This window comes from Xenopus tropicalis, chromosome 7, assembly GCF_000004195.4.
Source record: "Xenopus tropicalis strain Nigerian chromosome 7, UCB_Xtro_10.0, whole genome shotgun sequence".
Classification (NCBI taxonomy): domain Eukaryota; kingdom Metazoa; phylum Chordata; class Amphibia; order Anura; family Pipidae; genus Xenopus; species Xenopus tropicalis.
This window is the reverse complement of record NC_030683.2, coordinates 85,652,211-85,669,203: the sequence shown is the minus strand read 5'-3', so window position 1 is coordinate 85,669,203 and position 16,993 is coordinate 85,652,211. Positions and strand designations below refer to the sequence as shown.

Genomic DNA, 16,993 nt, shown 5'->3' with positions numbered 1-16,993 from the left:
TGTCAATGGCACTTTGTACACAGCATTTGACACTATTTTTATGCTACAAATTATTTTGTCTAGGGTAATGTAAAATAACAGCGTGTACTTTGTATAAAACTGATGGAACCCATGTAGCACTTTGGGTTTTTCCTGTCAGGTTCCTTGGAGCGGTCATTTGTGTTAAAGTCCCCCAGAACTAAGGTCCTCCACATAATGCAGAAATTCAGGATGATATTATCAAAGATGCAATTTTTGTCCAAGTCTAGTAACTGGGACACTTATGGAAAGAAGCTTCATTTTGGTAAAAAGGCTTTTATAAGCTACTGCATGTAGTCATTTTAATGATGCCAGTCAAGCACTTTGAAAATGCTTAAAAGGACTGATATGTTAAACCAATAGATATAAAGTATATGTGGTTTACAAATGATAAAATTAGTGGTTAAATGAAATTACATAGTCTGTTATAAAACCCTTGTGTCTGTGTGTCTGGTATTTAAAAAATGGATTATATGATAGGCTGTCTAAACTTGTGCTCAGACATTTCCTATTTAACCCTTGAATGGCCAGTTACCGCTTGGTAAATACCTCTAAGGGCTGTTTAGATATATATAAGCAATACATAAATAATTAAATAAATAATAAAATAATGCACAGTTCACAATTGTGCAATCCAATTTTCATTATTCATTACAATGGACTGAACTGTGAGTAAAAATGTAGCACATCTGTCTAAACACGCCCTAGCAGAAGATGAGTTAATAAGAGCTCAGGTATCTAATTGCTCTATGCGAAAGCATTTGTCTGAATGATTAGCATCAATTGGACATGACAGTGATAATGGGTGAGAGCAAGATAGGGCAATAGGCTCTATATGACTTCTTAGATTACAAGGTGACTTCACATGAGAGAAGCCGCCAGATGCTTTAGTCAGACTGCACCATCAAGGAAAGTTACTGAACATCACCTTAGAGGGGTTCATAGGCACAGCCGTAGACTGGCTAAGATACAGTAAGTACAAATGAAACTGGTGAGCTGTTGGCTGGAGAGGATTGTGTGTGTGTGTTTGTGTGTGTTTGTATATATATATATATATATATATATATATATATATATGTTAAATACACAAACATGGGGGCAAAAGAGAGAGAGAAAAAGAAGGGACAACAACTGCATTAGTATAGGTGATGAAAAAATTGAGATCCCATTGTGAGGTTTTTTTTTAGTTTTTGAAGAGTTGTTGAAGTAAAGTGAGAATAGTCATAGGCAGTGAGAATAGTCCTGTCTGTGATGGCAATACATAGAAAGCCTAGTCACTAGTACATTATGCAGGATTCCAAAGGGACACATAATATTTATGACAGTGAATGGAAGGTTTCTAAGTTAATTCTGTAAACATTCTGAAATCTGAATAAAAATATTACATTTTCTGAAGGACAACAGAAAGAAGATCTTACAAAACAATTACAAGAGGTTAACAGTGAAATATACAAAGGTAAATTGGGAGAGCTTCATTACTGAGCCCATTTTCTGAAGGTTTAAGGAAATGTTCCCAGCGCATTACTCGATCCATTGTGTTGTTCTGATCCTGTCACTGCTTATACCCTGTTACGGTGAGTTGATGTCTGTTAAATTCATTGTATGTTTTATATGTGATAGTCCTGTTAGTATATAAAGCATTTAGCACTTGCATGGGGGTTTTACTTATGCACTGGATGTTAATTCTGTGGTTCATAGATAAATAATAATAAATGAAACAAAACATTCAAAAAGTACAAAATATGTTGTATCCAAGTGTGGCACAAAGAACATGTAGCAGTAATATGCAGAGAGACAGATGGAAAAAGAAAATATAGAGAATCAGTGATAACATAAAAAAACATCAATCAATAGCATAGCAAAGGGCCATTTATAATGATAGCTAACTATTTAAGGGTTTTCTTAGAATATTAACATTTTTCATGAGCAAAATTAGGGGTGTGTTTACTAACACTGGAGATAAATATTACTCGTACTGGATCAGCAATACTGTTGCTTAAATACCTGTACACCAAATTATTGCTATGTTTATGTTCTCTTAACAAATGACTGGCGTATTTCATTAAAAACTATGGAGACATGGAATTTTATAGACAATATGAGAGTAGTATATTTTTTTAAATGTGTTCCTTCCATTTACAGCCAATGTGAACAGAAGTTCAAAACCAACCCTTTTACGGCTTTCTGACCACCTGATGGAAGGGTATAAAAAAGGGGTGAGACCAGTGCTAGACTGGAGGCAGACAACTACTGTTTATATAGATGTAATGGTATATGCAATTCTTGGAGTGGTAAGTAAAGAGTTTAACTTTTGAATATAGAACTTTTAGCTTTGCAATCTGAATAAGATGTATAGTGCTTAGAGCACTTATTGATTATTAATTAATAATAATAATATTATATTAATATTTGAATTTAATTTTAGAAACTACCAAAACTTTATAAGAATTATCTAAATTGACCCAATTTAACTAAAAATGGTGTTCAGTATTCTGCAATGGAAAAATTTGCATTAAAATCTAAGGCGGTATTAGCAACCTATCAGAAAAAAATCTATAGCAATTTGCCATTCCATCTTTTATTTATCTGATTATTTAATTGTTCTTTAGGAACATTTGAAACACCTTCTCATTCTGGCTGTGAATGATCAAAACAATGGACATGAAAGTACATTAGCTAAGTTAATTAACTTACATCTTCCATGTCCTTAGATTTCTATTGAAAAAGGTCACAGCTACTCCTACCATGTCCCTTAAGCATAGGATGGGGGATAACTGCAAAAAGCATATTAATTCTGAGTGTATATTTTGATTATGGTTATTATTACTCATCTTTTGCATGAAACCACTACCCGGTTGCTTGTGTTGATGGGACACTAGCATGTGGAGTTTAGTTTCAATGACAAACATTAGAGGTGTAGAACAAAAAGTTAAATAGTTAAAAAAAGACACAAAAGACTCATTTGTTATGGATTAACGATCTAAGTGAATCTGGTTCTAAGTTGTTCAGTTGCACTGAGTGCAGAAGGTGATACTCCAATAAGCAGGCTCTCAGTTCATCGTACAGTACATTGGTGGCAGAGGACAGATTAGTGTGGCACAGTACACTTAAAAAGCAATTAGCTATAATGGGATACTAATGTTATTGTTGGCAAACACATTTGGATAGAGTGTAAATATAGGGTGCTCCCTCTTTATGTGGCAGGTATTACATTCCATCCGATCCATTTGTAACAACTCTGTAATGTCCATGAATAATACAGTTATAGACTGTTTACACTTAATAAAATATATAATCTGAATAAAACTCACTGAACTAAGCCATATTTGAGTTTTGACTTCAGTGTTTAGTTTGCAATTCCCTGTATGTCTGCACAATTTTATTGTTTGTAATTTCTTCCTCCGTAAATCAAATCACTAATATTTATTCATTCATTCTCAGGATGAAAAGAACCAAGTGCTGACAACCTACATTTGGTACAGACAGGTATATATTGTAAACAGAAATAGAAAATGCAATGTTATGATAGTACAATAACAGTCACATACTTTTGCCAAATATAAAGAAGACACAGCTTTTAAATACCAATTTTCTGTTGCAACCAGTATTTGAGCCTGTTCTAAATAGTTTTTTTTTTTTCCCCATGTATATCTTCCCATTAAGATCTTAGTTGGATAAAGTTTTGGGTAACTAAAACGGCAATACAAATGCACTGTAGATCTGCTTATTTGGCCAAGCGGATCTTTGCTTTATTTTGGCCAACCATGCAGTGCACCAAATCAGTTCAATCCAAATGTTCATCTTTTTGGGTAAATGGATCACATGGGGTGACCAGGCTGTGCAAATGCATATACACTACAGTATGTACAAGTTGTTGTGGTGCTCAAGCAAATGAATTCAGTGTCCAATCTGTTCAATACATAAACAAACCTGATCAGATTTCCATCATTCTAGAATGTCTGTAGGGAGTGAGCCAGGAACTGGGAATGACAGGGCTATGAAGAAGGGAACTGAAAGAGTTTGTTAGGGATTATGGGTGTTTCTTGGGTTGCTGTTGGGATACACAATAGTTTAGGAGACACAAGGGGTTGAAAGAAGAAGGAAATAAAGAGCGTGTTCTTTTTTACCTTGAATAGCTCCCGGCCACCCTCACCAGAAAAAGGGGGGTAGCGGTGTAGGGTGGAGATATTAGAGTGGCGTCTCAGTTAGAGGGGGTTGTTGTGGTAGTGGTATCAAGTCAAGAACGTAACAGGGGTTAGGCCTGATGAAAGGGGCCCGGTGGAAGGGACATGTTATAAAGGAAAGCCATGCCTAGAAAGGACAGCAGGCAGGCCCCTCACTCTTGGTGACAATTGTGTGTATCAGTTGTTACAAAGGTTAATAGTTAAATATTATATAAATGTGATTCTACATTGCCCTACACTTAACTGTTGTTAGTTTATGTTGGTCGTTATTTTTGCCCCCAAGATATCACATGTGCTTTGGTTTGTTATATTATGAAAGGGGGAAGGGCCTGTCAGAATAAAAAGACATTTTGCTTCTATACATATCCTCAGAAATATACACCCATGTATGGGCACCTAGGGCAAAGACACAAATGGCGATTAGTCACCGTGACTTTTTTAAAAGTCAGTTGCGGCAACTAATCATAGCGAATTTTTATAGCCATAGGGTACTGTATAAGTTGCTGTGACTATTCGTGCACAGTTTTCTGCTGCACAGATTAGTTACCTCAACTTTGTGAAAAGTTGCAGCGATTATGTCTTTACTTTAGAAGTAAGACGGCAATGTAATCATTAGAAAATTCCGTATCACCCTTTTCTTTGAAATAACCATTGGTTTCTGTGCCAAATTGCTTTGTGCTTATTTTATTTTAAATATAATTGCATTAACACTTTTATTTGCATTACTATTTGCCTTACTTGATATTATTATATGCGTTCTAGTAATTTCTTTGTAGCATAGACATCTTTGTTGGTGGAGGACTGCAACTTCAAAAGCAAAGCAGCTATCTATAGTCTCCACATTTGAACCTAGATCACAATTTTGCCGATTATGTATGATCATATTTTACAGTTCAAAGTGTCCCACATAAACCCCTCTGTTACGGCCTTAAACATAGCAATCTGGTGTTGGTGTATGTAGTTGGGAAATGCAGCCCAGTAACAGCAGCCCAGTAACAGCAGGTATGCATCCTTTGGTTCTCATTCAGGTAGCACTTCCTTCCTCTCCCCCCCCAGTTGCAGTCTTAACAAACCTATAGAGTCCCCCATATGACCAACCCCATGCTCCATTTCAATGTGCAAAGTGCAAAACATGGGTATCCATTTTAAATGATGTTTCTATATAAAAAATACTTTTAAAGGAGAAGGAAAGGCTAGCAAAGAGTTAATCTCAAGCTGCAGGCATACCCTCAGTTGTCTCAATAGTGCCCTTAAGTCTCCCCATATTTCTCCTGTTCAGAAGATCTGAACTTGCGCGAATTGTCACGACTTTTGCATAGCCATTATGACTTTCGTGAATTGTCGTGACTTTTGCATAGCCATTATGACTTCCGTGCATTGTCACGACTTTTGCATAGCCAATATGACTTTTGTGAATTGTCGCAACTTTTTCATAGCCATTATGACTTTCGTGAATTGTCGCGACTTTTGCATAGCCATTACAACTTTCGCGAATTGTCGCGACTTTTTCATATTGAGCGCTCGAAAAATTTGCGACAATTCTCGAAAAAGTTTGCGTCAATTCGCAAAATACCAATCATTACGAAAAAAACACATTCGAACGCTTTCCGGACGTTTGTGGATTAGTAAATGTGCCCCTATGAGTCAGCTTCCTGCTGATTGGCTCAGATCCACATTCCTAAGGGGGGGGAGTGAGTTCTTAGCATTCTTGAGGGAAGGGGGAGCAGGAAAGAGCAGAAAACAGAAAGCTGCGTATCTCTGGCACAGGAATTACAGACACAACTAATCTTTTTTCAAAGTCAGTGCAGCGTTTCTGTGAGTGCTTATGGCTGTATTTACATAGACCTTTCTCCTTTAAAAATTCTTGTATTGCTTTCCCATATGACCTCCAGTGTTTATGAAGTGTACGCTAATTGGTCTGAATTCTTTGCTTTTTCTTTATAGTTCTGGGTGGATGAATTTCTTACCTGGGATCCTAAAAAATTTGAAAATGTCTCCCAAATTTCTATTCCTACAGAGAAGATCTGGGTACCAGATATACTTATAAATGAGTTGTAAGTAGCATTCACAAAAAATCCTGTTTTATTGTACCATATGTATTCCTCAATGTTTGTTGCACATTTTTTCTTAACTAGTCAGTTGTCACAGCCACTTATGTTCCATATACCATATAGAAGGTCAATGTTTATCTTTATTAAGTTTTTTTAAGTTATTAGATGAATAGATATAAAAGCAATAATTTGGACATCAACATTATAATGAGACTGAAAATTATCTATAGATATCGACCAGTATGAGATTTATTATATTTGTTATGTCTGGTTATGGTTAGTTTAATACCGAAATACTTAAATTCACATTATATCATGACTGTTAAAATATTAATATCAATATATATTTCATGTATATTTTTTTTTGTATTTCAACAAAGCTTTATTGTTACAGCATATCAAAGGTTACAGTTTCGTTTATATTTTTCATGTATTATATAGCTTATAGCATATTATATAGCAGGGATCCCCAACCAGTGGCTTGGGGGCAACATGTTGCTCACCAACCCCTTGGATGTTACTCTCGGTGCCCCCAAACCAGGTAGTTATTTTTGAATTCCTGACTTGGTGGCAAGTTTTGGTTGAATACAAACAAGATTTACTACCAAATAAAGCCTCCTGTAAGCTGATAATGTGCATAGAGGCTACCTAATAGCCAATCTTAGCCCTTATTTGGCACCTTCATGAACTTTTATGATGCTTGTGTTACTCTCCAAATCTTTTTACATTTGACTGTGGCTCATGAGTAAGAAAGGTTGGGGACCCCTGGTATCTAGCTTATAGACCCTGTATCTGCCAAAAATGATGTCAAAGGATGTGTTGACCTTGAGTACCCACATATCAAAGCAACCAAGCTCAATTTAGTTCTTAATGCGTCCTAATCCAGAGTCACAATGTGTGCCAAGCATTTTTGGACATTCTGAGCAGGTTTATCTTCCAAGACAGATGTGTATACGAGCTTCTCTACTGGGAAACCTATTTGCAAGGAAGGTTTGTGGCTAAAATCCCTTTGCAGTAGATCATATGTAGTGCCCATAACTCTTTTGATAACAAATATATCTGACACCAAATGTTCATAACCTGCTTATTTAACAGTATAAGTTAGCCAACAATAGGTTTAGCTCAAGAGTTTATTTTGTTATCAAACCATTACAAAGTCCTGGCCTATGTAAGGTCAAATTCTACCAAGTTGTATGCTAGTATATGGTTACCTTTTACTGAGGTCTAAAATAAATGTCTGCCACTAGGGTTTTTAGCATACTAGCTACTTTAAAAAGAGCAATTTATGATCACATTTCTAGGACCATTTTAACTGTCACATTGTCCATGGCAATAAACCTCTAATTCATTAATCTGCATTAATTCTCAGGAGCTTCACTGAAGGAGCTGCTGCAGCTTTTTAAAAAACACAGCAATGAGATTAACTTGTGGCCTGCCATTACTTCTATCATTAAAATCTCTCTGGTAGATTACAAGGCCCTTTAGCAATAAATAAGCTGAAATAACAAACTGCAGTTTTTTCAGGAAAACCAATTAAAAGTATCTTAAACTAGGGAACAAGTATTAAGCCTGGCGATGGGTTTGAATTACTATTCTCATTTTATTGCAACTTCAAAGCATTTTAGAAAATCTTTATAACTACATTTAATCCATATTTATAAGAAATGTTTTGCAGTATGTTCATGGTGCCTTTTATAGTTAATTATTTCAAAATGCAGTCTTAAGGCAAATTGTCCTGTTTATATACAGGACAGACCACACGAATGCATATAATTTTTGTGAATTGAAAGCAAAGTAGGAGAATGTTGAATGGATAAAGGGATACATACAGTAACCCGGTAAGTCTTCCTTTGTTGATATGGTCTCCTTCTATCTAGTGTGGATGTTGGAAAATCCCCAGATATCCCCTACGTTTATGTCAATCATGAAGGAAGAGTACAAAACTACAAGCCTATCCAAGTAGTGACAGCTTGCAGCCTTAATATCTACAACTTCCCTTTTGATGTACAGAATTGCTCCCTCACCTTTACAAGCTGGCTTCACACAAGTAAGTTTAAGCATCTCAATAAAAACTATTATAATGTTAAGACTTCCTAAACATATGTGCAATAGAAATGTTTAAAAAAAATACACCAAATTTATAGGTCATTTTTATGTTCCCATTTAATTTATATTTGCTTTGGATATGGCATTCACTGTGGCATCCCTCACAGTTTCTGAGGGAATTAAATGGAATGTAAGCTCTGCTATTCATATAGGTTCTTCTTTCATTTATAAGATACCACCAACATAAATATGGGTATAGATAGATGACCGATAGAGATAGATGGATAGATAGATAGATGAAAAATATATTTTCTGTCTTCCTCGATGTGCTAAAAGGGACATTAAATTCATCAATATGTGCAATACTTAACAAGACTTTCCCCTGAGATTTACAGTTCTTATATTTTTGCTATTTAGTACAGGACATCAATGTATCACTATGGAGAACACCAGAGGAGGTAAAAGAGGATAAGAGTCTGTTTATGAACAATGGAGAGTGGGAACTTCTCAGTGTGTTGTCCCAGTACAGAAAATTTGTGGAAAATGAAGATAGTTTTGCAGAGATGAAATTCCATGTAAGTTAGATATATATGTGGGAACTATCAACTATTTTCAGACATGAACTTCCTTAGAAGCTGGGTATCAATGGTACATACTGCACTAGATAAAACTCATGCATATTATTTAAAAAAAAAAAAAAACTTTCAGTTTGTGAAAAACTCTTTATCTATCTATATTACTAATATTGTTTAATTTTTTTTGAGTTACATTTGTTTATTTACATTTGTTTTATTTAAAATAAAGAATAGTTTATCAAGCTTAGTCCAAATGATCCCCAGTGCATATATATATATATATATATATATATATATATATATATATACATACACAAAGGATGGCACACCACTATATAACATACCTCGCGTGCACTGTAAAAAGTTCCAATAGTGTAAAAAAGACCAGCAACACCGGGATTTCTTGTGAAAAGTGGGAAATATATATTTAAAGCAACATGAACAGCCGACGTAACGTTTCGGTCCCTTGAGAAAGGTCCCGATGGGGACCGAAACGTTACGTCGGCTGTTCATGTTGCTTTAAATATATATTTCCAACTTTTCACAAGAAATCCCGGTGTTGCTGGTCTTTTTTACACTATATATATATATATATGTAAAATACATGCACGTAAGCTTATATATTATATCGCCTTGATGTGATGTGAGGCCTTACCAGGAATATATAAAGAGATAAAATTAGATTTTGATCCTACAAGTCAATTCCTTTTTTATGCAAGAAAGTACTTTATTTACTTTAGTAGTCACTAACTGAAACTGCCTGGAGTTGCAAAATCCATTATCCACAAAATCCGTGAAGACTTCACGTATATGAGTAATAGATATATATGTTTACATTATATTTATAAATTCCATTGTATTGCCAAAATATATATATATATATTGTATGTTCTATGGTTAAGTAGCAAGAAACACAATCCTTTCAGCGTTCCTTATACTGATATTTGGCTAAAGCAACATTTAAATTAGACAAATCAGGTTTTATACTTATAAAACTTTGACTGTACCATTCCCTCATATCTTAAATCATATGCCAGCAATTATTTCAAAAAATCTCTTGGGCGTTAGTAGGCAAGTTATTCAAAGTTTAAGGATAAGGTCTAATTTACTATTTGTGCCAAGATTATACTTTACAATTCTGGCACTGCTGCTAAATAAGAGTTACAATAAATAAGGTTAAACAAAAATAAAAGTTATTTAAAGTAATATTTGAAGCTATTAATGCAAGAATTTTACATCAGAAAAAAGTATTTTTTTATATAATTGAACCATTAAATACACTTCATGGTTAGCATTTTCCATGCTTTTTAAATATGTTGTCTGTAATGTTCATCAGAGAACTTAAGTGTTGTTTGTGACCTCTCATTATTTTAGGTAGTCATCAAAAGAAGACCCCTGTTTTATGCTGTAAATTTGCTTTTACCAAGCATGTTTCTCATGGTCATGGATATTATTGGATTCTACCTGCCCCCAGACAGTGGGGAAAGGGTATCATTTAAGATAACCCTACTTTTGGGTTACTCGGTCTTCCTCATCATTGTATCAGATACACTGCCTGCCACAGCCATTGGAACACCATTAATAGGTAAGACTGAAATTGGTAAGCATGGACAATGAGCTAGAAAACAGAAAATATTAAATGCAAAATATATTCCTGTTAGGTCGTTATTTCTTTGATGATATAGAAAACAATGTTGCGGCCAGTATAAAGGCTCTCAACAATGTAGTTTTACATGGTCATGGGTCTTCTTGGTGACTTCTAGTCATATCTTATCTAAAACAGCAAATATGTGTTCAGCCCAAATCTTAACCTATCTGGCCTCAGGATGGGCCCCACGACCCACACTTCACTTTACAGACTCCCTCCACTTCATATTTTATGAATGCGGCCAGGGTCAGACTTGACCCTTGTGGCGCTCCCTCTGCCCGACAGCTCCTGCCCTGACATGTTAATTTTACGCGCTCGGGGAGGATGTCGGGTGGGGGGCCCTGCGAGGGGGGCCCCTCCGGGGGGGCTATGGGCGTGTGCACCTGCAGGGCCCCCCGGGGCGGGAGCCCCAGTGGGCCCTTTACCCCCCAGTCCAACCCTGAATGTGGCTTCCAGACTTATTTTTTCTCCCCAGACGCTACCTTCTATACTTCACCCTGCTGCTACCTCTATTAGTATTAGTTTTAGTCTATTTGTATATTAGTACAATCCATCAAAGCATCCAGTCCTTCACACGTCTGTCACATCTACTATCTATCCCTGGTAGAGCTGTCTGGAGCTGTCTATCCTCAAACCTTTAGATACTGGTTTAATATCGTTCTATAAACCTTTTCTATCTTCTTACTTATATTCTGTACTACACTCAATAATATTCAGGATTAAATTACAAGTTACATGGGGCACTCTGGCTATTCCTTGGTTTATTGTAAATTATTTTATTCTGTGGGTGTCTTATTGTAGATGTCTGAAATAGTTTTTCTCGACCCCTAATATTTATTATATCATGCCGATACATTATAATTACAACTTAACATTATTAACTTTAACAAAACATTATCCCTTGGTTTTAGGTTTAATATATAGTTGGCTTTAGTTATTGTATTTACTCAGCAGTTTCTCAAACTCATATGTTTATTGGGTTTTCATTTATTCACTTACTCCATTTATTAAATGTTCATTCTGTCTCAAATATGTCAGAAGCAGACTCGCGGTCGCGGGGGCGGGACCGTGGGGTCTGCATACACTGTTATTGCATGGCGCCCTTCCTTCAACCTGCTCTCTTGTGTCTCCTGGCCTGCACGTGTATAAAACCCTATCCCCACCCAGATAGGGGGATGACAGATTGCTACTATGTGTCAGGCCCCTTTGATTCTTTTTTGCAGGGGGGCCCAGCCCAGACTATTTAAGCCACTGATTTAATATATAGTGAACATCCTATTGTAAAATATAAGAGTATAATAAATCACGAAGGAGTTCCATGACCATATAAAAGCACAAGGTCAAAAGCTGAATGCTTTTATAAAGGTTGTGGAACTCTGAGGTCATTTCTAATATTCTCATATTTTACAACAGGGGGTACATTATGTATTACAATACACAAGTTTCAGTGAGTCGTCACAGAAATTGCATCACTAAGCATCAATTATAATATATAATATAATTTACAGGATATTCATGTATTATACAGTGTAAGTAAATATTACATTTTTTTTTATCAGTATGTCATTGTTTACCATATATGTTTTGTCTTCAATCCTCATGACAAATTCAGCAAAATGTATAAGCAAAAAATCCATTACATTACATTAGCCATACATACATACATACATACATTAGCCAATACATTCACATCTTACAACACTTACTTTGTATTACATTCTTCCTCTGTTGCTAGGAGTATATTTTGTGGTCTGCATGGCTTTGCTTGTAATAAGCCTGACAGAGACTATACTTATAGTCCGCTTGGTTCATAAGCAAGACCTCCAGACGCATGTTCCCGAATGGTTGAAAAGATTGGTACTAGAGAAGATAACAGCTTTACTCTGCATTAGAGACAAAAAGAAGTTTGGTGCTGTTCGTGTCCACAGCTCAGATATTTCCCATCAGATGGAGAACAGCAGCACTGGTAAGAGATGGAAAACTATGCTTGATTCTACTGTTTAATTGCAATGTGTGTATGTTATAGGCAGCAGGGATAGTGTATTCTTATGTCTAGTAACATAACATCTATCTAATTTATTAGCATTTACTGGCTCAGGCTAGTTCAAATAGTAAATGCAAAAATGTAATCTTTTAATAATGCCATATTCTGACTCATATTCTGTCAATACATTCCCCTGTTTAAATGATAATCCTTAAGATATTACAGGTCAAAATTATATTTTGTTTTGTCAAAATTGTGAGAAAATACCATAAGGACTAAAAAAAAAAACTAAAATCAACACCTGTGTCTAAATAAAAAAAAATAAGTGAAACCCTCCAGACAAATAAGAATAAATAAAAATACACTGGTACTTTTGTAATGTTATATTAATGTTTTCAAATTGTTTTCAAGATTTCCAGTATTATTTAGCTTTTTGGCTACTTTGGCTTTGAGGTCTGCTCCTCCGGCAGCCCAAGCAATAACTGAATATGCAAAAGGCTTCCTCCCCTCAACATGTTGAGCTGTGCTGACAGACAGTACAAAGGAACCATTTCTCTCTGGTAAAGCACAGCCTATTAAGTGAGTCTTTCACTTGTATCGGGTCCTAATACAGATCCAATTTGGACTGAATAGTTGAATGCACCTATTTTGGGAAAATCACCATATTAATTCACAGTGTAGGGATGGATTATTGGATATTAATAGCCCTCCTCTCCCTCATTTCAACCTTAGCTCATGTCATAAACTATCAGTCCTTTCCTCTAATATTCTGTATTAAATGTGGTACAGTGTCCTACCACTGACTGAACAAACATTTGGAAAAAATTCATATAGGAGCTGTTTAAAGCCTTATCCATTAACACAATGTAAAAACCTTTATATTCCACAGCAAAACTTGCTCATTATAGCACTGAATATCCTAAGGATTATGAAAGGTCAGTAGGAGTCCTTGTGCCCTCAAAAGAGAATCCTTTGGTGGTTGATAATATCCTCCATGAAATTGCATCCATCAGACAGTACCTAGAGAAGAGAGATCAATGTCGTGATATCGCCAAAGAGTGGTTGCAGGTTGGGTATGTTCTTGATATTCTACTGTTCCGGATATATCTAGTGGCAATGTTGGCATACACAGTAACCTTAGCAACCATGTGGTCCTGCTGGCAACAGGCCTGAACCGTAACTGATCAATCAGCTGAGCGCTACCCAAAGAAAATTCTCCAATTAATCTGCTATTTTTCAAAGCCACCTCTATGTTTCAGAGATTGTGCTACACAACCTTTAGCAGATACTCTGTATGGAATCATCAGTATCTGAGAGTTGGGTCTTCAAGAAGAAATGTGTCTCCTTTGATCAGTAACTATATAAACTCTTTGCAAAATTTATATGATATGATTGCATTGGCAAATTCATACTGCAAATAAGCAATATAAAAAGATGGGCGTTTGAAAGACTCTACTATCAAAAGTACAGATTTTCCTTAATAACTTGTAATAAACAGTGGTTTCAAGAATATAATCTTAGTACTGAATATGTAAAATGTATCTGTTGTAGATGCATTCATAACCTATTCATGGCTAGAAATATTTATGCATGATGAATCCCCTTTAAATAATGCAACAATATAAAAATATTTTAATGTGGCTGGGACTGTTTATAAATGTGAATTGGGTATTGGCAAAGTAAAACGAATAAAATAACAGTGTACTTAAGCATAAGGTGAATACGTTACAGATAATGCTAAAATTCAATGGTAATTTTTTTGTTTTTGTGTGTTGGTATTATATAACCATAAAGGGCAGTGCACTGTGGCATTACTAGGGTGGTCAGTTGGCCAGGGCACTATCTGTCAGGAACTGGTATTTTTTCCCTATGTGTGGGTTTCCTTCAGGTTCTTTAGTTTCCACTCACACTCCAAAAACATATTGCAAGGTTTGTACAGCGATATATCAAATATCAGCACAATATAAAAAATAATATTAGCTTAAACCACAAATCTGCTATATAGTTAGCTATAATTTGCACAAGACTTGGACTGTAACACTCTCCTGACCTGGAAAAACCGTGTACATATCTTTAAGGACTAGCCCTCAGTTCAGCTACCTCTATGAGTGCTTCTCATTATAGAACTTTCTAAACAGGCTGTATAAGATCCCTTGTACAATTCAGTCTAAGATTTCAATAATTAAAAATTGGTGTTTATTTTTCATGGGTATAGACCTGTGACAAACGCCAGATTTAGTTCCTAAATGGTTAGAGTATTTGCACTGCATTACTCGTATATATCATAACAAATATAACAATTGAAACACAGTTTTTTCATACTGCACTCAATCTTTTACATAGGTGAATTTCCTTTGAGTTCAATTTATTTAACTTAATCTGTATTAAGGTGGCAAATAGAGCTAACCACTGAGCTGTGGGTGTCACTGGCAGTGGAAAAAACTCTCTGGCAGATGTGCTGAATAGCAACAAACAATACATTTTTGCCACGTGCCTTCACCACACATGAACGATCCAGTTCAAAAGGAATCAGCTTTGTTATTTAGGGCTCCTGGGACAAACTTTAGCCATTTTGAAACGACTATAATCTCATAAATTGCTTAGAAAATCTATACCTTTTGAAGAGTGTGAAGTTTTGTAGCCATGTTTGGATAGAGATAAAATAAAATAACTTAAAATAACTCTGGAACTGTGTAACTTGATCAAACACTTTTTTTTTCTTTTTCTGTGGAATAAAATAGTAATGATATCACCTCAAAGATTTCCTCATCAGCAATGCTTTGTATAATGCATGTGAATTCTGTATATTGTAATTCATGTAAACTGCTTATACCTCAACATATACAGCTACAGTCATTTTCATCACCTTGTTGTACCTCAAATCCCCTAGTGGAACACCATGACTTTGGGTTGAAAAGGAAACTGAATGGCTTAGAAAGAGCATGTGCTGAGCCACAGTCACTCTTAAATAAAGGTAAAATGCTATATATACAAATATAATTGATTTACAGGGAACCACAAGGCCTCAATAATTTGTCAGAAGGACCTCATTTTCAACCTTTGCCACATTAAAATTCTTGTATTTCCTTTATGCAGTAAGTGTATCAGTGAAGATGAATTATCCATGACATCAGTTATCTGATCTATAGTCAATATCCTTCTGGTGCCAAAACTGCTTGCTGAGCCTTTAATCTTAGCATTTATCAAACTATAATGGTTTTCAACAGAACACAACCGGTATGACAGGAACTGGCAACAGTGCCAAGATTGGAACAAGGCAAGGTTTGGAAGCTTCCCCTTTGAAGTTTGTGATTCATTTGGTTTCAAACAATTCTAATTCAAACAAGGCAAGCTGTGAGGAATTTACTGCATGTTGGCAATCACAATGTGGCTATTTATATAATTAGTAAGCAACATTTCCATCTTACTTTATTTACAGCTTTTATCACTTACTCGTCTTAGCCTGCAAAATAACAAACTAAACTGCCAAAATAAAACTTTTTATTGTGAATCAAACTCAGGTTTGCTCTTTTTTTCCACAGCATACTTGGTTATTTTATGGACTTTCCTCAGAAGGTTGGGGGTTCAAGATTGAACCAGTGGGATCTTTGCTTTGTGTATACCAGTTATCTATTAAGTTTTATAACAGACACAGTTTTGGGTCTGAAAATGGAGATCAAAGTACTCTCTCTGGTGAAGCTATATTTCAATGCAGAATTTTATTTTTCAATTAAGAAGCATTTCTTTCTAATGCTGAACTAGACATTTTGTAAAGCTAGCAAAAACAGTGAAAGCTGTTTAGAAAAATGTTTTCCTTTGTGGCTTGAAATCATTTTTAATATTTGAATACCTTTTGGGGCAGCCATGAAGATTTATTGAATCCTTTACCTTATTAACAAAATGACAATTTCCTAAAGTTCTTGTCTATTTTTTTCTCTGTTGGCTCTGATACAAGACTGTTACAGCTTCCCATGTGTCTAATGCTAGAAATGTGAGAGACAGCCATGACAGCAACAGAGAAAGCAATTAACAGAATGGCTGTTTTTTATGTTTTGCTGCTGTTTTATGTATGTATTATCTGATTGCAAGCACTAAACACATGGCAGTCAAATCCACTCATGTTTCTGAAGCTAAAAGTGCCTAGAAATTCTCAGGATGTATTACATTCTACCTTATCTGCCTGCATTATTATAGTTTCATTGACTGCTATCACTCCTTACTGCCATACATCCACAGATGCACAAGTTACTCTTCTGACCTCTTGTATAAGTGTGAACCCTCTGACTTCTGTGTTTCTGAGTTTGTAGCAGGTTACTTCAGTTTTATCTTATCTTATCTAAATATTGGGTGCCAGTGACTTCTAAAGAATTTATTGATATTCACTCAGCTGTGATAATTAAAATGTTGCCCTTTCTCTGTAACTTACAACAGTCAAACAATCTAACAGTCCTATATAGGGCTGGTTGAGGAGGAAGAAAAATCATGAA

General features: G+C 35.5%; 1 protein-coding gene across 1 annotated transcript; it reads left to right on the top strand.

Annotated features, from left to right (window-relative positions):
* The first annotated feature begins 903 nt into the window (after positions 1–903).
* Positions 904–16,017, top strand: htr3a (5-hydroxytryptamine (serotonin) receptor 3A, ionotropic). Its single transcript, XM_031906630.1, has 10 exons — positions 904–990; positions 1,415–1,592; positions 2,161–2,309; positions 3,460–3,504; positions 6,147–6,256; positions 8,131–8,300; positions 8,717–8,874; positions 10,249–10,459; positions 12,258–12,488; positions 13,396–16,017. The coding sequence occupies exons 2-10, from the start codon at positions 1,526–1,528 to the stop codon at positions 13,677–13,679; spliced, it is 1,425 nt and encodes a 474-aa protein (XP_031762490.1). The 5' UTR covers positions 904–990; positions 1,415–1,525; the 3' UTR covers positions 13,680–16,017.
* The last annotated feature ends 976 nt before the right edge of the window (positions 16,018–16,993 follow it).